Raw genomic sequence first — 23,362 nt, forward strand, 5'->3', positions numbered from 1 at the left:
ATTAAGACAGCGATTTGCTGCCACCTACTGGTGGTTTTAATTTAATAATTAAAAGTATCATTTCATTTTCCCCCAATTCTTTCATTTTTCTATATTCAAAATTATATATTTAAAACATTAATTCCCAACCGTCTCCATTGACTTTGTATTGCATGAGGCTGCCTCCTTGTCATGATTTATTACAAAAAACAGAACAATGTCTAAAAATGTCTGTGCCAACAAGCTAAAGAAACCAGAACTAAGTTTTATAAGCTACTGAACCATAAAAGCCAGCAAAAAAAGTGGATACAGGCGATAAGATGTGAAAAGTGGATAAGATGTGTGGCTTCAGCAGGAAGATTGGGTACAGTTTGGGATTCTGGCACTCAGTATGCCTTTGTGTGCAGTAAACATTTTTTATATTTTTTCTGCATTTAAAATTCTGTCCACGTTTTCTCCCACGGAGGGCCCTAATTTAATGTCATGATACTGAATTTAAGACTTTCTGGTCCAATTTAAGACATTTTAAGGCCTTAAATTGTGGAAGGTCAAACTTTTTAAAACCTGCGGCAAGAGTCCGACTGGTAACCCAAAGTTTGATTCTCAGTACTTTCAGGAATCGACTGAGGTGCCCTTGAGCTACTCTGCTCGCTGCTCTGAATGTGTGTGGAAATGCAGAAGACAAAAATGACCATACTTGACCTTCACGTCATGTCCTTTAAAAATGCTCCTGGAAAACAATTCAAGGGGTCAAATATCAGCTTTTATTTATATACGTTTATTTCTGTCACTTCCCTGGTGATATTTCATAGAAAATATAAGTATAAGCAAAGTTTCAAAAAGCTTTGCGGCTCCCATCTCAAATGCTAGTATGTATCCTATGCTAAAATTTAAATAGAAACGTTTAAATAGGTCACTGAGCTGGTGAAAGAGTTACGGTGGCAGTCGGATCAGTTCTTACAAGATCAGAAGATCTCGCATCATACACACAATAGTGTAACTTATCTTCACATAGTAACGCACATTCATCCAATACACAGAATGTCAGTTTACACATCCACTCACATACAATTTCACACTGAAAGTGTGGTGTTCACCTGAAAAAAGCCATATGGCATGTCAGATTTTGTTGAAACAAAATTTTGAAATTTTGAAACATTTTCATTTTAGTTGTAATAAGTGAACGTACTTGGGACATTGTGTGACACAAACAGCCCATGTATCCCAGACTCCATGCTGGACTGCAATATTACACAACTAAGGTATGGTCATGACTCTTGAGACATATGCGAGTATGAATTGTCCAATATAAAACACATTAATTTTGAATGATTAACTTTTTTGATGATGTGGCACTACAATGAAATGTCATTTTGCCAAAAAACATTTTCTAACACTGTATTTTAAAACAAAACATAATATTATAAATAAAACAACTTATTAGATCTGTGGATATATTTATTAAAATGTTTTTTTTCTTCCTTTGGTACGTTACAAAATAACATTTGTTTAATTATATAATGTTGACATTTCATGTACATGGCTACATTTTTGGGTAACTATTACAGTATTTAGCCAGATACCTCAAAAGCGTTTTTATTTTATTTTATTTTTTTATCAGGCTTTAATATTTTAAGGTTTGGTTGTAAATAAAATAGATTTTTTTTTAAACAATTTCAAAAAATTATACTGTAATAACATTTTCTTTTTTTACCAGATTAATACAATTTCTGAGGAACAACTTTAGAGTAGTGTAAGATTTTAATGCTGGAGTAATATCCACTAAAACATGAGCAAATTATTGACAATTATTGACATATAAGATCATGGTCTTAGTAGCAATACATGTAATCAGGAAAGATGTGCAATTGTATAATGTTGGAAAAGTAAAATTCACATGCTTGTTTAGTTTTACACCACTGAGAATGTAAAGCGTGTTGTGTGAGTGTACGTCTCTCCTGGTCTCAGTAGAGCATCAGGAAAATGAGGCTGATGAGAGACAGAGAACAGGTAGAAGTAAGAACATATCATTCATTGAGAACCTTTAGCAACATGCTGCATAAATAGAAACAAGTACACAAATATGGTCTGTATATTATATATAGATAAAAAATTATGTATATATAAAATTTGGTTGTAAGATCATGGTTAAACTAAATTATTAAAAATGAAATCTTACTGACCCCCAAATTATCAGTTTTTAGTGTACATTAATCCAGTGCCACCACTTGAATAAAAAAGTTCTCACCTGGTTAACAGCATCTGGCCAGTTTTGGGTCTCTAAACAGAAGGCACTGTGTTTGGAGTACGCAGCTCCACCCTTCCCTTTCAATGTCCCATCCAGGAAGTTGGAGGTGTAAAACTGAACCCCAGGCTGTGTAGTGCTCACCTCCAGGACACGACCCGTCCCAGGATGCACCACTCTACAGAGACCAACCATAGACTTTAAAAAAAGATGGATGACGCGGCTTCACTCTCTTCCATTGACTAAGGGAAGCCGCCAGTGCTGACAGTATGACATCTTGGGTCTCGTGTCTGCGCAGTAGTCAGCAAAGATGAGCCACAATATCAAGGTCAACGCCCACCTAATCAACAACTTTTTGTGAAATAAAGAGTTATAGAAATGGACTTTTAAACCGATTACTGTGCTCCATGAAAACGTTATTATTTGGGTAGCACACACATTCTGAACGCCTTCGGCAGAATTCAGAGGAGCCATTTTAATACCAAAATTAATCTAGATTAATCTAGATTTAAAAAAATGTATCTATGCCCACCTCTAGAAAAAACATTTACAAGTCTTGACATCATATCCAGGAGATAAGTCAGTAAATTCAGATGTGGGGGGAGTAATTTCTAAATCACAGAGGTCCCTAGATAATACTAATCCCGTGCGAATAGTGCTAAAGTCCCATTACATTTCACAGGCTTTATGACCTATGTTGATTCCAGTCACCTGGGGGCGATCGAGATGCTTTGGCTTCAGTTTTCAGGCCCCGTGTGGCAGGCTTGAGACCAACATGTAATATTAAGACCCAAAAAGTGTTATATCAATATTGTAATACAAATGACACACATTACCGAGCACATTTTCGCTCCTTTGGCGGTTCACCGGGTGAGCACAGACAGAAGTTGTGATCAAAACCTGGACCAGGCAGCTCTTTCAATCTAGAGCCAAGAAGGACAGGCTTTCTCAGGTCGAACAGAGTCTTCTCCACAGATTTCACCTCACCTGCACATAGTAAAGAAACCACAAAAAACCACTTTTGACAGTTTCTGTTGTGTTGAAAAGATCTAAATTCTACAAAGTTCTAATTCTCCAAAATAAACAACGTGATAATACCTGTGGGAATCATTGTATCATCCACAGGCAGGTATGACTCCGCTGAGATGGTCACCTCGTGGTCGTAAATGTCTGATGTTCCCTGCAGACAGTAAAAAGCATTTATTGATAGTAGGAATATTCCTACTGAGTGTGTAATGTCTGGGATTTCAGCAACCCTACGTATAAGATCATTGCAAATCACACTGTACGGCATGGATCTAATAGGCTTGGGTACGACATGTATGCAGACTGTACGACGATGACACCTGTTGACTTGTAGGCCACGGTGCAAGATAGTATAGAAGAATAAAATGTCATCATCAGCATGCGCTAGTGGTAAACAAATAGAGCAAAGATGAACCGCACTTTGGCAATTTGTGGTTTTTGTGTGTGCTGAAAAAAAGAGGAGGAAGCAAAAGGGGAGAATATGGCTAGGGAAAAGAGGCCAGTTTGGCACGCCGTTCTTGCAAATGGAGCTTAAGGTTAGTACATTCAGTGCCATGTCGAGTTGATTAATATGCATTATTATTGGTGTAGGGCGTAGCAGCAAACATACTGTGAGATGATTATGCAAAATTTCTGAAACTTTTAAAAAATTGTGAGAGGCCATCTTGGGGTGCAGACCATGACAACAGAACCTCTCTCCTAAACAGCGTTTAGGAGCCATGACCACAGAAGTTGCCATTATTAGTCATCATTGGTCTGAGGGACTTTATCACGCCATTGGTCGTCTGGGACAGCCCTAAACTGTACAGTATGTACAGGGCATTAAAGTTGGCATGACATAAAAATTGACCCTATTCACTAGTTTTGTGGTGAACAATGACTCTGTGCCAGTTAATCCACAGAAGAAAAAAGTAATTTTTTTTGTAATTTCTGGTCAAAAATGTTGCTTCCCTTCTTCTCTGATGACAGATGAGCAGAACATCCGTAATCACTCCCTCCAACTATGTGTCTGCTGCGGGCTAGAAATGGCTAGAATAGCTAAATTCAAGACTTCAAAGTTTTGTGTAGCCCTACCTGTCCAGCCAGGTTGAAGTATGAATGGTTGGTGAGGTTGATTGGTGTAGTACGGTCAGTCTGTGAGTGGTACAGCACACTCAGTGTGTTCTTCTCCAGTGTGTAGGTGACACAAGCGTTAAGGTTCCCAGGGTAACCCTCATCACCATCTGGACTACTGTGACGCAGTTTCACTCCATTATCCACAGCCTCTGTGGTCCACACGGCCTACAACACACAAATGTCCTTAAAGGAGTAGTTCACTAAATGGTGAAAATTACCACGATTTACTCACCCTCAAACCATCCTAGGTGTATATGACGTTCTTCTTTCAGACGAATACAATCAGAGTTATATTAAAAAATATTCGGACACTTCCAAGCTTTATAATGGCAGTGCAAGGGTCCGTTGAGTTTGATGCTCAAAAAAGTGCAGCCCTGCCTCATAAATGTACTCCACTGAGTTTTTAAAGGATATTTATGACTCTGATTGTCTTCATTTAGAAAGAAGAACGTCAAATAGACCTAGGATAGCATGAGGGTGAGTAAAATCATGGGGTTATTTTCATTTTAAAGTGAACTAATCCTGTAATGAAATGCCTATGCATTAATGTCTGCTGCCTCACAGACAAATAACAATGGGACAAAATGGACAGACACATATGTGTTTGTTTACCTTGTCAAAGCCCTTCAGTCCTCCATGTAGAGCATTGGGTCCATTGTTTATAGCCAGTTTATATTCCTTCTCATCTATCATAAACCGGCCCTTGGCAATGCGGTTTGCAACCCGGCCTATCACAGCCCCAAAGTAGCGAGGGTTTGAGAGATAACCTAGAGTAAAATAAAGGAAATTAATCATTATTTTCCACATATATCAACAAGACCGATTAATAGGCCAACATTTGGTTCATTCTTGAGCCCGTCCGCCCATAACTATGCCTGCTTGGCTGATTACAGCAGTGGCTCTCAACCTTTTTGACACCAATGCCCCCCATTGTCTACAATATTAAAGACTCGATTCTCCTAGTTTTTGTAAATAAAAATGTCAAGATTCCAGATGTTTTACGAGCTGAAAGTACACTGAAGAAATTACAGGTACTTTTTTGGAATTTCTAGACATCGTTTTTCATGTCGTGTTTTTCTTGATTTCTCACAACTGGTGGGTTTTTTCTGGGCGAGACGGAGTGAACTGCTGTATTAACATTTACATAAATAATACATAAAATGTCATATTGTATACCCACAAAACACTGTCACATGGGATCATTCTGTGAGACTTTTTAATCTTTTTTTTCTAAATCATTGATGCTGGTCACTATTCACTGCCATTATATTGATGAGTGCAATTCTCCTTTTGTGTTCCATAAAAGAAAGTACGGCAATATATATATATATATATATATATATATATATAACAATGGCCAGATTTTTTATTTTTATTTTTTTAAAATGACTTCCCAGGTCTAGAAATTGTAAAACCCTTTTTAAAATCAGGCTTCTTCATATATCCAGATTTGAAAGTTATACTATATCCTGATTGTCGAATGGGGTGAATTCCATTGAATAAAGAAATAAATAAAGAAATGTCGTGATTTAAGTTGTTTACCTTATTAAAAGCTTGTTTTGTCTTATTTTAAGTGATATCAATTCCCTCAATTATATTTCATAAAGGGAATCAGCAATATCTGAATTGGCCTTTAAAAGCACAAATTGGGCAAAACAAAGTGACAACCTTTTTTTTTTTTTTTTTTGCACATTTTCTGCAGTGATTCAGTGTGGTTAAATATAATGTGTAACATATCAAATTCTATTAATTCTAATAATGGCTAAGCATGTGCAAGGACTTTTTTTTTTTTCAAACAAACACCCTGATTAAACTTTTTTAATTAAAAAAAAAATAATTAGTCCATGAATGAAAAAATAAACAAAAGGATGTTTCAATCAGTATGATCTTTTCTTCCCCCCAAAGACTTTATTGTATGTGGAAATGTTGTGGAAAAGCCTACTCACAAGTTGCTTTTTCATAGGGAGAAATCCCTGAACATATCATTAAGTAAAAAAGTATATCTCAAAATCTTTTTTTTTTTCACACAGTAGTGCATTGTTATAAACTGTGTAGGCTATTTTGGCAGCTTCGATTATTTGGTCTTTGGGGAGATTTGTTAAATTGATAAAACAGGCAATACATTATATTAGCTGTCTCTAATCAACATGACAGTCGAAAAATACCCGCATTGACAATAATGAAACGGCCTCAACTCTGATTTGCCATTAACTGAATGATATAGAACTTGCCTTCTAAATCATCGTATCCTAACACTATATCCGCACTTTGACCGCTGCGATCTTCTGTTCTGATGGACTTTATCACACAGCCCAGAGAGATGATCTCCACACACACACTGCTGGACCGTAGGATCCATTTCTCCACTGGACCCACTGCAGTGCCGAACTCCTCTTTACACACCTCGGTCATTATCAGTCAACCCGTTTGCTTTAGACGGGATTTACACGTCCACCATTGCGCAGAAAGTTAAAACACGACAGTGCAATGAGGCAATGACTAAACTTTGAGTTTATAAACTACAGAATACCGCCCACTAGTGATGGGCGCTTTCGAAACACGCTTCGTGAACCCCTTTGCGAATCATTTGTTTCGAATCAGTGATTCGGAGCTTTCAGTACATTTCGTTTTGAAATGTTTCATTTCTCTTTGAAAGGTTTATCTTCTAAATATTTCTCTTATTGTTATGATTATCCAAGCTCTACATAAAATAAACAAAATCCCTACAATTTGATAAAATAACAAGTTATAAAGACACATTGTACTAGATTTTTAAAAAATTAAAATAAAATTGTATTGCATCTAATAGATTACACCTTGAATAAAACATTTGCAATTGTTTTGTAAAAGGTTTTTTTATGCATGTGTGAGCTTTTTCGTTGTATGTAAACCGTTATGACCAGCAGGGGTCGCCAGCGGGTGGCGTTTCGAGCGCTGGAATGAACAGTGAATCATTTTGAGAATTGATTCAAAAGTAACGAAAAGCGTCGTTTCCGTCGTTTCTCCCAACACTGTATTGTATTTTGTTTGTGTCATACTGCCGCTATCTGGATCGGGGCAGTACTGCGCATTTATGTGGAATATTTTGCCCACTAGGCGCTGTTAATTGTTCTGACTTTGTAATATGCATTACCAACCATTTTTATGTGCAAGATTAAACGTCGATGTTGAAATAGCCTTGATTAGACTCATAAAATGAATAAAATCATAAACTTTTGCACCTTGCACAGACCACAGACTGAAGCTCTTTCTAATCTGAATATATGAATTTGGAATCCTGTTCCAATAACCACAATTATAATAATATTTGTTCAATTGTTCTAATAGAATTACTCAGTATTTTTTTAACCACAATGTAATTTGTTGATAATTATAACACATCATTTTGTTCCCTTTTAAATTTCTATAAATTCATCAATAATTTATTTTTCAATAATTATTTTCTGACCTAGAGATTTATTTATCAAGGCAATGTGTGTAAATGGATTTGAAACGAATCAGTCTAAAAATAGGATAGTCCTAGATATGCTGTCTCTGTCTCTCTGAGGGTTACCCTTTTTAAATCTTCACAGCTCTTTTATTTCCAATAATGTAGCTTCTCAGAAAAAAAAAAAAAAAAAACACTAGCCTATGGTATTCTGTGCACATTGGGCCCCAAAAGTCTGAGATCACTGTAATGAAAATGCATGACCTAGCATTTTTTCTCTCTCTCCCCCATGAAACCATTAATTTAAAAACATGATGATCATGTTGTCCAGCTTTACTTGAGATGGTCCAAAGAGCAACTTGTGCTTTACTGGAAGAAATCTGGTCCTTTGTATAAAGAAGAGCCACATTAATGCCACACATTTGCTAAGGCAGAATCAGTATTTTTTTCCAAATATTTTGTTGTTTTGTTTACTCTGTAATATAGATAACGAATTCGAATTATTGTATTTTTATTAACAACAAAGACAACCCCATCTTCGTTTGTTTCCCCAAACATCTCTGAACCAGAGCATGAAGTTGAAGTTGATATGTACAGTATGAGAGAAACTGGGGCTGTTACGTCACGCAGCAAAGTTTCAACAGAACCAAGATGGCGGAAGACAGCGGACCGAGGAGTCGGCATTTCTCAACGAAGAACCACAAGTGCCATAACTTTGATGAAGGTAACTTCCTCATTTCATATCGTGTCTCATCGAAAAGCCGCTCTTCTAGAATCAAAAATCATTGTGTCTCAGTATTGGCGTGCCGTAGTCTTTGTTTAACGACACGTTAAAAGTTAAAAGCGGTACTTGAACTCGTGTTATTTATTTCTGGCCACGGTCAAATTTGACCAGGTGTTAATCAATTCGCGCCAGAAAGCGGATCGCCTTGTGCTCTGAGAGCTGAATTAGACAGTTTGACAAACATTCATCTCTTGTTGACTCGTTAAAAGCCTCGCGAGACACGCTTCAGAGAGTTGATATACCTGTCTTTGACTCTATAACTGTTTTATGCGTGAGATACACACTCTAAGCGCATGTTTGTTTGGTAAACTGTAGTGTTCTTTGTTAGTTCTTCAGTTATTTTTATGCTAGCTATTATTAGATGGCTTAATTTGCAACCGTGCAAACTTTGGAGCCTTTTTTTTTAATGTCTTGCTGTGTCATGGCCGTTCATTTCGCGTTATTATAATAGTTTGTGAGTGGAAACGTTTTTGACAGTCATATTGAATTATTTTAGTATTTCACTGAATTCGGCAGTTGTTTTGTGATTGACGAGCTCGTGCGCGCGCTGAAACGTCAACGAGTTCGTGCGCTAACTTACTGGAAACGGTATCAAACTCGCATCAGAAATCTTTTGTATCTACATTCATCTAAGAATGCATTTTCTGGCATGTTTTGTGTGTTATGTTTGCTGCCTTGAGCTTTAAGCTGGTGGATGTCCTGTATGTCCGTGTGTTCGGTCAGAATTTACCAGGGTAATTTGCCATGTAAATTTACTTTTGCGTATAGTTTCGGCGGTAAATCAACATGGTTTGATGTTGAAGTGCACAGGACAATTATATTAAGTTACTTTTATCTGGGCAAACGTATCAGTCAGTTAAAAACTGATAAGGAGACGCATGCAATGCAGGTGGTTATTGTTTTAGATAATGACTGGTGTCCTGCTGTCTCTCAGTTTAGTAGTCCTCATCAATTATATTTTGCCTTTTAATCGCGTAACGTTATACCAATGTCTTCTTTACCCGTTGAAATTAGCAATATTTTCACTTTGGAATTAATCAGAGAAGAATATAAAATGCCAAAATATGTATGTTGGTAGCACTTTACTATAAAGTATAGTTTTTTAAATCCACAATATGTAAAACTTGTAGATTAAACTTGCCAAAAAACACTAGATTCAATCAGTGTTATATATTTTATTGATTTGTATACTTACATTATCTTAGTCAATTCAAGACCTGGATGACAAACAACTCACTGAAAATGAATGAAAATAATTGCTTCTACTGTCTGCTACCAACAACTCAATTGAAACACAGTTATGCTCCTTTAAGTAACAATCTACACAATCTTGGCATCTATTTTGACCCTCTTCTCCAATTTGATAAGCATGTAAATGCGGTTGTAAAAAAATAGTTTCAACATGGATCTGTAGCAAAAGTGAAATACTTTATTTCTAGTAAAGACCTTGAAATTGTGATTTATGCACTAGCTTCCTCTCGACTGGATTATTGTAATTTACCTCAATCTACGCTGTCTCATTTACAAAAAAAAATCCAAAATTCAGGAGCCAGATTGTTAACAGGATCTAAGAAAAGGAATCATATCTTCTGTCATTGCCACTCTGCATTGGCTACCAATCAAGTTGTGTCGATCCTCCTTTTCGCGTACAGGGCACTGCACAATTCGGCCCTGGATTATATTTGTTCTTATTACACCATACACAGCCTGCTGGATAAGCCACTACTGTGGGCGCATATAACAGTATTAAGGCTAACAATTAATTGATCTGTAATTTAAACGACGATCAATCATGGGAATTTCTGTGAATTGAGATCCCTAATATAATATGCAAGGTTCTGGGTAAATTGAGAATTAAATAGTGTGTGTATATATTAAAGCAGTTTTCGATGAACTGTGCCCTGTCCGGTGTGTCCTTGGTGTGTGTTAGCATACTTTTGACACTGCTTGACTCGGATCCAGGGGCTCAGTTCATCTGGCGGTGAGACTGAAGTGAAGGGGAGAGGGTGTTTGTGTTGTTACATATGTCTTAACCAGAGGACAAAAATGACCAAATTTAGCCCTGTGGCCAACAGGATCTAGGCTTATCACAGCTCATGGATAAAGTGCATGGGGTTAGAACAGAGACCCACACACTCCTGGAATAGAAAGTGACCATAGTAATGAGCTGCTAGTTGAGTGCTGAAAAGCAAAGCTGCAAATGTTAAAAAACTCATGTCTGACCATTAAGAACCATGTGAATTTTTCTTATCCATGCATGCTTTTTTGCCAATTTTGGCCACAACCATTATGTACAACACAAGGGGAGATGGGGATGGTTAATTTTGACATTTTTAACAGTGACAAATTTAAGGCTGAAGCTGCCATATATATATATATATATATATATATATATATATATATATATATATATATATATATATATATATATATATATATATATATATATATATATATATATATATATATATACACATACATACATACATACATACATACATATACCATACACACACACACACAGTATATCCACACTACTATTACTACTGACCCCATACTTTTGAACAGTAGTGTATAATGTTACAAAAGCTTTCTATTTAAGATAAATGGTTTTCTTTTAAATTTTATATCCATCAAAGAATCCTGTTAAAAAATTGTACACTGTTTTCAACATTGATAATAATAAATGTTTCTTGAGCAGCAAATCATCGTATTAGAATGATTTCTGAAGGATCATGTGACACTGAAGACTGGAGTAACGATCCTGAACTTCAGCTTTACCATCACAGGAATAAATCACATTTTAAAATATATTCAAATTGAAAACAACTATTTTAAATTGTAATAATATTTCACAATATTACTGTATTTTTTATTAAATAAATGCAGCTTTGTGTGAGCATAAAAAAAAGTTCAGTTCCCAAACTTCTGAACTGCAGTGTGTGTATACACACAATTATTTAAGTGTACAAATTACCCGTATTATTTTTATATACTATTTTTGTTTTTATTAATGTTTTGAATTAACTTTTTTAAATGTTTTAACTTTTATTGTAATTTATTATTTTTTCATGCAATTTTTTATTTTACTATTCATGTTTAATTTATTTTTAGTTCAGTTTTAGTTTTTAATTTTAAAATTATATTTGTTCAACTTGTTTAAATTTCTGTTTAGTTTTGTTTTACATACCATTTTTTTTTTTTTTTTTTTTCATTAAAAAAAATGTTTTTAGTAGTTTTATTTGTAGTTAATGATAATAACCCTACTTTTTACTGTTTTTTTCTTTTTCTTCCGCAGATATGACCGGTGTGGAAGATGTCCCATTGTGCCGGCCAGTTGAGGAGTTGAGCTCATTGGAGGAGTTCAGCTCTGATACTAATGGTGTGGCACCATGTGCTGTAGCAGAAGAGCTTGAGCCAGAGGAGGATCCAGTTCCAGAGGGGGCTCGACCCATTCAAATTGTGATCGCTAAGGAAGATCATAAGTTTGAGTTGGATGCTGTTGCGTTGGAAAAAATCTTGATGCAGGACCATGTCAAGGATCTCAATGTGGTTGTGGTGTCTGTAGCCGGTGCCTTCCGCAAGGGAAAGTCCTTCCTGCTGGATTTCATGCTACGTTACATGCACAATCAGGTTAGAACAAACCCCTTCCACTGAAGTAAGCGTGTGGGTAGTTAACAAATCGACACAAATCAGGATTTTAGATGAACATTTTTCTGTTTGTAAAGGAGAACTCAGACTCTCAGAGTATGTTTTTAGTCACTTTTTAATCTACTTTTAATTCCCCTTATTCTAAGACATTTAGACTTCAATACACGGCAACCGCCCAAATAAATAGAGCATTTACTTCTTATTGTATACTTTATGAAGTAGTTATACTTTATGTGAGTATTTTTCACATAAGCTTTACAAATTTAAATGAAAAAAGGAGGTAAAACTTCATTATATTTCATTATTAGTCATTATTCAGTCATTCATGCATTTCCTATTTAGTAAGTATTATTTATGTCTACATTTTGATGTGTTTCTTTTTCACGGTTAATGATGAGAAAAAAATCCAAATTTTATTGTTCATGTGTTAATGTTTAAAGGGGGGGTGAAACACTCAGTTTCAGTCAATCTTGAGTACCTATAGAGTAGTATTTTACCCTTCATATCTCCGAAAAGTCTTTAGTTTTATTATATTTATAATAGAAATATAGGCTTTACCGAGTCTTTCCGGAAAAAAACAAGCGGCTGGAGGCGTATCGCGTGGGCGGAGCTAAAGAATGACGAGCACGCAGCTACAGCACGAGAGCTTCTGAAAGCTGACATCCTCAAGCGTGGAGAAGAAAACGTTACCCTAATAAATGGCTATCAATCAGAACTAATACAGATATGATCCTGAATCAGATCCGGAGGCTGAAATAAATTGAACAGGAGAAGCAACAACAGCACAACATGACATCATGACTTTGCGTAAACATACACGCCACTTTCTAAAGGCAAGTGGCGTGTTATCTATATGCATTTTGAGCTATCCGCGTGCATGTGTACGCCGTGTGATTCCACGTGTATGTCTACGCCCAATCAAACATCATCTCCGCGTGCATGTCTACGCCGTGTGATTCTGCCAACCTGATCTGACAGAATTAATATTTATAGCCTAATTTTATATTTTGGAGCAACAAACTCCACTCCTTCCCTAAACCTACCCACTCTCAACAATATAAAACGCGTAACAGGCAAATAAATGTACAGTCACATGTATTTATTGCAAAAACGGACCAAAAATAGTATAAAAGTATTAACTCATGTTGCATTCCAAGTCTTCTGAAGACAGACGATATCTCCATGTGAAGAACAGAGTTGATATTAATGTTTTAGTCATTTAAATGATGATCGCCCCCCTTCGTGAACAGAACACACGCACTCGTTGATATTTCTGATTCAAATGATACGCGAGACGACAATGATGAGAGTGATGCGATCGGTCACGAGACACGCGAGAGCCAATGGCATTTTACAATCAAAGCTGGCGTAATGACGCAATTGGTCACGAGACACACGACAGCCAATGCTGTCAAAGCTGACCTGACGTTTCTTCCGGCGGCAATATTTGAAATGTATTAATCTTTGGCGGATGGACTCGACGTTACTAATCGCTTTTGGGGATTTTCTACACACAACACTTGGAGTATTTGTACTTTCTGAATAAATTGTGCCTGCAGTCGTATCTGCCTGTTATCCTGTTTTTTATAATACACAAATGGGTAGGTTTAGGGAAACGTTTGAGTTACGCGTTCAAAATGTGTCTGAATATGTGTGTCCACAAGGTAAATGGATTTATAAACATACTAAATTATGTTTTTTTGAAAATGTAAAAATGCAGAATGTTTCTTGTGATGGGTAGGTTTAGGGGCTGTGTGTGTGTGATGGGTAGGTTTAGGGGCTGTGTGTGTGTGATGGGTAGGTTTAGGGGTAGGGCAGTGTAGGGGGGTAGAAATAAACGGCGTTGATAAACACGCTAAAAAGCGTTAGCTCATTTGAATGACGAAGCACGCTTTGTGAGAACGCTAGGTTTATGTTTGGGTGGTTTTACTGACACCTATAGTGGTCAGCTAAACTAATGTATTTAAACACACCATAGATCGCATGATCCATCGATAAATTAACTATACACGATCGTGTCGTTTACTGATGTTTATTCACGCGACGACAGCCAACAGCACAGACATTTGAAGCAGTTTTACTCACCGGCTGCTTCCAAAGCAGGACCGAACCTTTATCGCTGGGACCGCTCTGTCAAAAATACACTTCTTTGGTATAATTTGGTGAAGTCCTGTGACAGCAGTGACCGTGGAAATCCACGATGTTGTGAAGCTTCCCGTCATTTCTGCGTTCAAATCGGTTCAAATGCAGCGCTGCCTTCCCGGAATGCTGTGCTGAAGCGTTGAAGTCGCTCGACGTCACCCATAGGAATAAAGTGGAGCGTCGTGCGGACTATAATGACATAAGTGTTCACAGACGAGTGGATCTGCATCTGAGCGAGTGTTTATGGGGCGTGCATTTCCTCTTTCGCTCTATTCACGCGCGCGCGCACCCTACCGGGAGAAGAGCCCATACGGCCCATACAAGCACCTTCCGCTCTGTCGACGTCAAGCCGACCCATACTCGAAAAAAACTCTCCGAAACTTGTGAGAAACCGGAAGGAGTATTTTTGACACAGAAATACTCCATCAAACGTCCAACATTAGTTTTTGAAACTTTGTCTATGTTTAGGATGGGAATCCAAGTCTTTAACAGTGTAAAAAGCTCAGTATGCATGAAACAGCATTTCACCCCCCCTTTAAATCTGTATTTTACTACCGAATTATATATATATCTTTGCCCTTATCTGTGAGGACCGTAAAGTAACTACCCTTATGCATTCATATATGCAAGATCTGAGAGCGCCAACACATCAGTTAAATTTTTTGTCTTTTTCAATGATCATTCCTGAGAACAAGTTCCTGATGACTCCTATCATTGACATGTCTAAACATGTGGGCTGCTTCCTGCATGTATAAAACCAGCTAGGTCACATGTGTGCGAGCATGCATGCTTTATAACGTGAATTTCAGGACATTTATAAGAACAATCTCTTATTTCTTTTGTAGTCATCTGAGTCATGGATGGGAGGAGATGATGCGCCATTGACCGGTTTCTCCTGGAGGGGAGGCTGTGAAAGAGAAACCACAGGAATCCAGGCCTGGAGTGAGGTGTTTGTTGTGGAGAAGGAAGATGGAACTAAGGTCAATGGGCATACAGTTTAAAATGTATATTATTCCACTATCAAGATAGGTTGACTGTGTGATAAAATTAATCTTTGTATGCTTTAGGTGGCTGTGCTGCTGGTGGACACTCAGGGAGCCTTTGACAGCCAGTCCACTATCAAAGACTGTGCCACTATTTTTGCTCTAAGCACCATGACTAGCTCTGTGCAGGTATGTAGAAGCATGTTAGTTATGCACACACACACGACTAAAGGTTGTCATTACATGGGACTTTGTTATACATTGTGGGATTTGTCATATAATGTGACCTAAGAACCTTGTTTGTTTTAGGTTTATAATCTTTCTCAGAATATCCAAGAAGATGATTTGCAGCATCTCCAGGTAACAACTTTCTTTGTTGGTGTATGCTGTTTGCCGTGTTTTAGTGTAAGTGGAAAAGTAACATCATGTATCTTTTTATAGCTTTTCACAGAATACGGTCGACTTGCATTGGAGGAGATCTATGAGAAACCATTTCAGGTAGAATAGCTTTTCCATACTGTGTACTTGTCACGGCCATAAATTATTAACCTGCGCTCAGGCCAAAAAGTGACCCGCATGCCACAGATATTTATTGAATGACAGCCATTATTGAAGAATCATATAATTTGTTTTGATGGATTATGTAGAATGTTTTTGTGCTGTGTTCTCTGTGTATCCCAGGGGCATCACAAGCCCATTTTAGGAGGGCTTTAGCTCCCCTGAAATTTTCACTCAGCCCCCCTAAAAATTAGCGATCTACTCCGTAATATGTACTCTAATTCGTGATTGCCTCAGCCCCCTTTAAAACTCAACTCGTATGAAGTTGAAGCCTCGGCTCCTCCCCGTGTTTTAGTCCGTGTTATTCAGCGTGTTCTTTAATCCGCAGCAGCGCGGTGCCAACGTCAGAAGCAGAGGACAAGGTGTGTGCATTTATTAATAGATTGTCATGACATATACAACTGTAGTTCTTTGTCATAAATGCAGTTTACATATGATGCAGGAGCGCAATGCAAGTTTCCCGATCTACTGTAAAATCTAGGCTTTTTAAAATTTATTTTCCTTTCATCTCATTGACCTGGGGCTTGCTATACTTCAGTACAATAAAATTGCTAAATATTTTTGTACTATATTACTTTTAAAATCAATCCAAAAGCAAAACGTGTGAAAAGAACTAAAAAAGGGAATGGAAATGGCTAATGAGCATGGTACATTTTCCATGTTATCTCCATTACTTAAAATTTGAAAAATGTGAAAATTTTACTGCACTAATGTAGTTAAAAAAAATTGTGTTTTAAACATTATCCCCCGGTTTCACAGACGAGGCTTTTAAGCTAGTCCCAGACTAAAATGCATGTTTATTCTGTTTTAACAGAAAGCAATTTGCACTGACCTAGCTTAAAACATGCCAGTGCCATTGTTTTGTCTCAAGATGCACACCAGTAATGTTTTTTTCTTTTCTCTATGGCATGTTTATACAAGTTACTTAAATGCCCTAATTAAAGTACGGTCAAATCCTGGCGTAGTCTAAGCCTTGTCTGTAAAACCGGGCCTATGTGTGTTGAATTTTACCCACATATTGCCAATGTAGACAGTTACAGTAATAGAGGTTTGTCTGTATTCTTAATGAAATAATAAGAATATGAATATTAGCTGGTTAAAATGTAAGTTTTAAAATTAGAAATTAAGTTAATATTCAGGGATTGACTTGAAAGTGTAGAACCTACTCTATTATTCATGCCTACTCTAGAATAAAAGCAATATATACACCGATCAGGCATAACATTGAGCAAGTGTTATGCCTGATCGGCATGAAATGACCCTGATTATCTCTTCAGCACAGCACATATTACTGGGTTGGATATATTAGGCAGCAAGTAAACAAGTCTTATCCATGGAGGCCCCATCTCACAACTTACAGGACTTAAAGGATCTGCTACTAACATATTGGTGCCAAATACCAAAGCAGTCCTTCAGGGATCTAGTGGAGTCCATGCCTCAATGGGTCAGGGCTGTTTTGGCTGCAACACAATATTAGGTTATAATGTTATGCCTGATTGGTGTGTGTGTATGTATGAGTATATATATATATATATATATATATATATATATATAAGGGCCGGGACTTTAACGCGTTAATTAAGATTAATTAATTAGGGGACTTTAACGCGTTAATTAATTACGCAAAAAAATAAAACATTTAACCGCATTTATTTTTGCACCGCGGAGCGTTTTTCAATAAATCAGTTTCGACGGACCGATTATACTGGAACACCAACTAGCGCTCCGGAGTCACGACAACAACATGGGTGCGTCTCAATCAGCTCCCTAGTTCAGTAGTCAGGGCACTGATCAGGGAGTCAGCCCATTGACTTATGTCTTGATCAGTGCCCTGACTAGGGAACTAGGGAGCTGATTGAGACGCAGGGCATGAGTGAACATGAACGAAGAAGCTGATGAGACCGCTTTGCTCGGCCCCGTGGATGGGAAATTTTGTTTTAAAAAACGAAAGAATGGAAGCGTCGTCAAGAGCATGGTTGTGTGCAAGCTATACAACAAGGAATTAGCGTATCGCCGCAGCACATCGAGCCTCAAATATCACAAATATGCTTTTGCTAAACTTAATGGCAAACATTGCGCTGGTCTGCTGGACTGAAATAAATAAACAATATTTTGTTGATTAAGCTTATGTTTTCAGTCATTATTCAATGGTATACTAAAAATACATGTGAAAAATTACTTCTCATTGTTCTCAGGTCAAATATTTATATGCGATTAAAATGCGATTAATTTCAAATAATTAATTACAAAGCCTCTAATTAATTAGATTAATTTTTTTAATCGAGTCCCGGCCCTAATAAATATATATATATCACAATATTACTGTTTTAATCACATAAAACCAGTCTTTGTGAAGAATTTTTAAAAGATGTCTCTTATGCTCACCAAGTCTAATGTGATGAAACAATTTTTTCATATCAGAGTAATTCACTATGAAATCTGAATAGATTAATTAAGGCCTTATATATATATATATATATATATATATATATATATATATATATATATATATATATAATTTTTATTTTTTAATTCTCTGAAAAAAGTTTATGAATGAGCTAATGACCTTAATAAATTGGACATCGATTACAACATCAGTCTCTGTGTAAGAGTTCATCGAGATGCATGTTTTTTCTAATTTTGTTCTTTAGATTTTTTCTTTACTGTCTTTCAGAAACTATTATTTCTGATCAGAGACTGGTGTTACCCGTACGAGCATAACTATGGGCTCAAAGGAGGGAATCACTTCCTGGAGAAGAGACTACAGGTGAGATGAAGCACAGAATAGATAAACACGACATTAGTGTGTTGAACAAAGTGTGAATGTTTTATTTGTGCTATGCTAGGTGAATCTGAATCAACATGAAGAGCTGCAAAATGTTAGGAAGCATATTCACAGCTGTTTCTCCAGCATAGGCTGCTTTCTGCTGCCACATCCAGGTCTGATGGTGGCCACCAACCCTCACTTTGATGGTAGACTGAAAGGTCAGGACAGATTTCTCTCAGACATGCACATGCACGACTGAACTCTAGGCTCGTCATTAACTTTCTTCTTTTTGTTGCAGACATTGATAATGCGTTTAAGAAGGAGCTGCATAATCTAGTGCCTTTACTGCTGGCACCGGAGAACTTGGTAGAGAAAGAGATCAGTGGAGCTAAAGTCACATGCAGAGACCTGCTGGAGTACTTCAAGGTCAGATTTGATTACTTTAACTGCAGTAACAGCTGTAAACACAAATCAGATAAGGTGTCAATTAAATTATTGAGGCTCTATTCAAGTGTTCTTGTAGAATTTGTGTGGCAAATGTTGCATGTTTTTATTGATAATTAGGCAAGAAACCGCCTGCTACAGCTGTCAAGCAAACAAGAATGCATTATTCTGGTTTGCTTGGCAGCTGTAGCTGGTGGTTTCTTGCCTAATTATGTAGACTTCAGTTTGTTTGAGGTCACAGGTCTGCTTATTTTTTACAGTACCATTGAACATGCCTCAACCATTCAGGTTGTAGATCGATCAACATATTCTGCTTTATGAAAATATAGTAAAATACCCATATTTATATTCCCTTGTTTGTAGTCGTACATCAAAATCTATCAAGGGGAAGAGCTTCCACATCCTAAATCCATGGTGCAGGTATGTTCCTCTCCATCTTTAAAATCACCTACACTTATGTTCAAAGGTTTTGGGATGGTAATTAAAAAAAACTGTTTGATCAAAAATACTATTAATAATATCAATATTATTGTGAAATATTATTACAATTTAAAATAACAATTCAAATTTAAAGTTTTATATAAATGTTTTTTTTTTGCCTGTGATCAAAGCTGAATTTTCAGCATCATTACTCCAGTCTTCAGTGTCACATGATCCTTCAGAAATCATACTAATATAATGATTTGCTGCTCAAGAAACATTTATTATTATCAATGCTGAAATCAGTTGTGCTGCTTTGTTTTTGTGGAAAAGATACGTTTTCCTCATTTATTATTATTATTATTATTTGACAGTTTAAAAGAACAGCATTCTTTAAACATGGTTGTAAATATAGAAGCTGTTAAATGCTCATTGTGCCTCTTTTACTCAGGCAACTGCTGAAGCGAACAACTTGACAGCTGTCGCCGGAGCGAAAGATACTTATAACAGAACCATGGAGCAGGTAAAGTTACTTTGAGCCGGTGTCATTTATTCTATTTGACAGCCGGCATGCACACAAATAAGAGAGAGTCTGAGCAAATGCATCCTGCATACCAAGGAGCTGCATTCAGTCAAGATTCTTCACTATTAAATGGATCATAAATGGAGAGGGACCTAAATTCTATTTAAATTTAGCAGGAGCGTGACGTGAGCTGAGCTAGCCTATATAACTGAAAATAACTTGAGGCCATTGCACTAAAATAGTAGGTTCGGCCTAGATAATTTAGAAAGGAAAATGCCTGTTATGGTTGTTATATCTGCGTCTGGTGATTAGAAAGATTAGGAGATGTATCCGAGTTTGTAATTTTGTTGTGTCACAGGTATGTGGAGGAGACAAACCATACATCGCCCCAGTTGACCTCCAGCGCTATCACGAAGAGTTTAAGCAAACCTCCATTCAGAAGTTTTGCGCTGTGAAGAAAATGGGCGGTGTGGAGTTCTGTCAGCGCTACCAGCAGCAGTTAGAGACAGAGCTGGATGAAGTGTACACAAATTTTGTGAAACACAATGAAAGCAAGAACATTTTCTATGCGGCGAGAACTCCGGCCACTTTGTTTGCTGTCATGTTTGTCACCTACATGGTCTCCACTGTAACCGGTTTCATTGGTTTATCAGTAATCGCTGCTCTGGCCAGTCTTGTAATGGGGGTGGCTCTGCTCTCGTTGTGTGCCTGGGCGTATGTCAGATACTCAGGAGAGTATCGAGAAGTGGGCGTGGCTATAGACCTCATCGCAGAGGCCCTGTGGGAACAGGTGAGTTGTGCTTTCACGTGTTGGTTGTGTCCATTATACACTCTCCTCCCTGCCCCAAACATTTTTTCCGTTACTTTCTTTTGTGCTCATCCTAAACCATTCACTTATAGTCTTTACGTTTTTAAAGATGAGAGTAATTTCGCTTGCTTTCGCAAGCCCTGAGATAATATATAAATAACATGAGGCCCATTAAGCTGTTCTTTAGTATTGCTTGGTTATGGAGTTCAGGGAAGAGAGGTTCCTCCAATAAAAATGGTGTCATAGGACCCATGAATTTTAGAGCCAGTCCTGCATCTAATGCCAGATTTGCATCCTGAATCCTACTGTTTACATGGTTTGCTTTCATCAACATTATTCTCATCTTGAGTGTTTTAGAGTTTTTTTCTTCTCCCTCTATTGAAAGGGAATTTCATTGAAACTTAAAAGTAATTCATTTGATTTGGTCTCTTCAGAAAATGTTTTGAAGTGTCAGCTTTAGTAGCATGAGCTTTAAATGGAGGGACAGAAATTAAAATAGAAATTTCATTAAATATCACCTTCATTTATGTTTTGAAGATGAAAGTTTTAAGAATTTAAACAAACCCATAACCTTAAGTTCAGGGTTCTCGTGCTCCTGGAATATATGGAATTTAATACCAGAAAATATATAGAAGGTAATATAATCTCTTAACTTAATCAAGGCATGGACATGTAGCAAATATTCATTTTTCTATCTTTTAGAATTTGCTCTGAAATATTTTTTTTTTCCATTCCTATATATAATGCAGTAATTGCAAATATTTATATTTATGAAAATTCATTAAAGAAAGCAAAACTTAAAGGAGAGTTGTGTAGAGCAATTGGGCTTGATGTTCACCTTGTAGATAAAGGAACACGCCGTCTTTGTGACTTTAGCTTATTCACCGTATCCCTCAGAGTTAGATAAGTCCATACACACCATTCTCCGCTAGCCTAGCCTACCTCAAAGACTGGAGGTAAATGCCTCCATCTAGCCTACTGCTCAATAAGTTATAAAATAACGCCAACATTTTCCTTTTCACATGTCGTTACGTGTATAGTTACATCGTGTACTAAGACTCTTAACTCTCGGTGCAAGCAGGTTGTCCTGTTGATGGAAGTAAGCCTATTTACTGTCTTTTTTACACAAAGTAACTACACATCACAACATGTAAATAGGAAAATGTTGGCGTTATTTTGTCACATATTGAGCAGTAGGCTAGATGGAGGCATTTACCTCCAGTCTTTGTGCTTACCTAGCTGGTGGTCAGGCAGTTATTGCACACACAGAGATGAGAGTGGTATGTATGGACTTAACGCTGGGGGATGCGGTGAATAAGCTGAAGTCCCAAAAAGTCGGCATGTTCAGCTTTACACATCTTGGGACTTGTTGGGGGGACTCCTTTTGCAACAGGCTAAAAATATTCAGATAAGCCCTTCACATTTTCTTCAGATTTTCTTCAGTTAATCTTTTCTCTTCTTTGTTCATTCTAGGTGCTGAAACCACTTACTGAGCAATACATGGAAGAAAATGTCAGACAGACTGTTGTGAACTCTATAAGAGCCACGCTAACAGATCAGGTGACGCAAGCTGCGAAGTTGAAGACCAACTGACAGTTTGCTGTGCCTTATCTTCCTAGTGTTTGAACAATCACTGCTTTCACGCTGTGTAGTTTTCGTGATGTTTGGTCATGTAGACTCTAACCAAAGTTTACAGCATAATTTACCCTGACCAATACCCACACCATTACAAATGCTTAATTCAGGTTTAAGTCATCAGATATACACACAGCTTTGGATTTCTCTTGGTTTGATGGATTATCAGGGAAGCAACACGTTTTATAATCTGAAAGTTAAATTGAATGTTAGATGTTAAATCCTTTATATGCTTAATGGTTTAATTACTGCTCTCAGTGGATGAACTGTAGCATTTTTCATGTAGCCTTCTACCACATACAGTTACTCAGTGTAAAAATGTACCAGCTTTTATGCTGGATTTCTTGAGATATTTTTAGAGCCTTTAAGGAATGCTGAAGTTGTAAATCCATCCAAGTCACCCCTCTACTGGGCCTCTTTCTGTACAGTGTCGTTTTAGACTGTATCATAGCCTCATGCATGTAAATGAGTATATAAATATCAGCTGTAGATCCTCAGAGGATGTGTATGAATGTGATGCTCAACTTGCCTTTTGTTGTTTAGAGCACCTTTCATTGTGTTCTGACCTGTGGGAGTGATCTGAGATGACTTGATTTGTCAGTCTTTTAAGGTTATGCCATTTAATTTATTTTTTAAACAATTAAAGTATTTAAAATTGGTGTTTCTGACTCCTTGTTACCCAATTGGGTTATCTGAATGTCTTGCAGTACAAATACATTTCCAACTCCGACGGGCCTCGACCTCAGACTAGAAGTGTAAACTTGATAGCTTCAAGCTTTTGCTTATCTGTTTTGTATCAAGATATTTTCTCATCATGGAGCTTGAAAATCAACTATGCCACATAGCTGTGTTTT

General features: G+C 37.1%; 2 protein-coding genes across 2 annotated transcripts; one reads left to right on the plus strand and one right to left on the minus strand.

Annotated features, from left to right (window-relative positions):
- Positions 1 to 1,404: 1,404 nt before the first annotated feature.
- On the minus strand, positions 1,405 to 6,875 carry galm (galactose mutarotase). Its single transcript, XM_067421028.1, has 7 exons — positions 6,598 to 6,875; positions 4,979 to 5,133; positions 4,325 to 4,531; positions 3,323 to 3,404; positions 3,061 to 3,211; positions 2,228 to 2,402; positions 1,405 to 1,968 (listed from the first exon to the last, which is right to left on the minus strand). The coding sequence occupies exons 1-7, from the start codon at positions 6,776 to 6,778 to the stop codon at positions 1,891 to 1,893; spliced, it is 1,029 nt and encodes a 342-aa protein (XP_067277129.1). The 5' UTR covers positions 6,779 to 6,875; the 3' UTR covers positions 1,405 to 1,890.
- A 1,526-nt stretch (positions 6,876 to 8,401) lies between these two features.
- Positions 8,402 to 23,167, plus strand: atl2 (atlastin GTPase 2). The gene is made up of 13 exons (XM_067421544.1): positions 8,402 to 8,517; positions 11,876 to 12,210; positions 15,216 to 15,350; positions 15,438 to 15,542; positions 15,663 to 15,713; positions 15,795 to 15,851; positions 18,586 to 18,678; positions 18,758 to 18,896; positions 18,977 to 19,104; positions 19,486 to 19,542; positions 19,994 to 20,065; positions 20,424 to 20,855; positions 22,347 to 23,167. The coding sequence occupies exons 1-13, from the start codon at positions 8,445 to 8,447 to the stop codon at positions 22,464 to 22,466; spliced, it is 1,797 nt and encodes a 598-aa protein (XP_067277645.1). The 5' UTR covers positions 8,402 to 8,444; the 3' UTR covers positions 22,467 to 23,167.
- Positions 23,168 to 23,362: the final 195 nt, after the last annotated feature.

This window comes from Pseudorasbora parva, chromosome 17, assembly GCF_024679245.1.
Source record: "Pseudorasbora parva isolate DD20220531a chromosome 17, ASM2467924v1, whole genome shotgun sequence".
Lineage (NCBI taxonomy): Eukaryota > Metazoa > Chordata > Actinopteri > Cypriniformes > Gobionidae > Pseudorasbora > Pseudorasbora parva.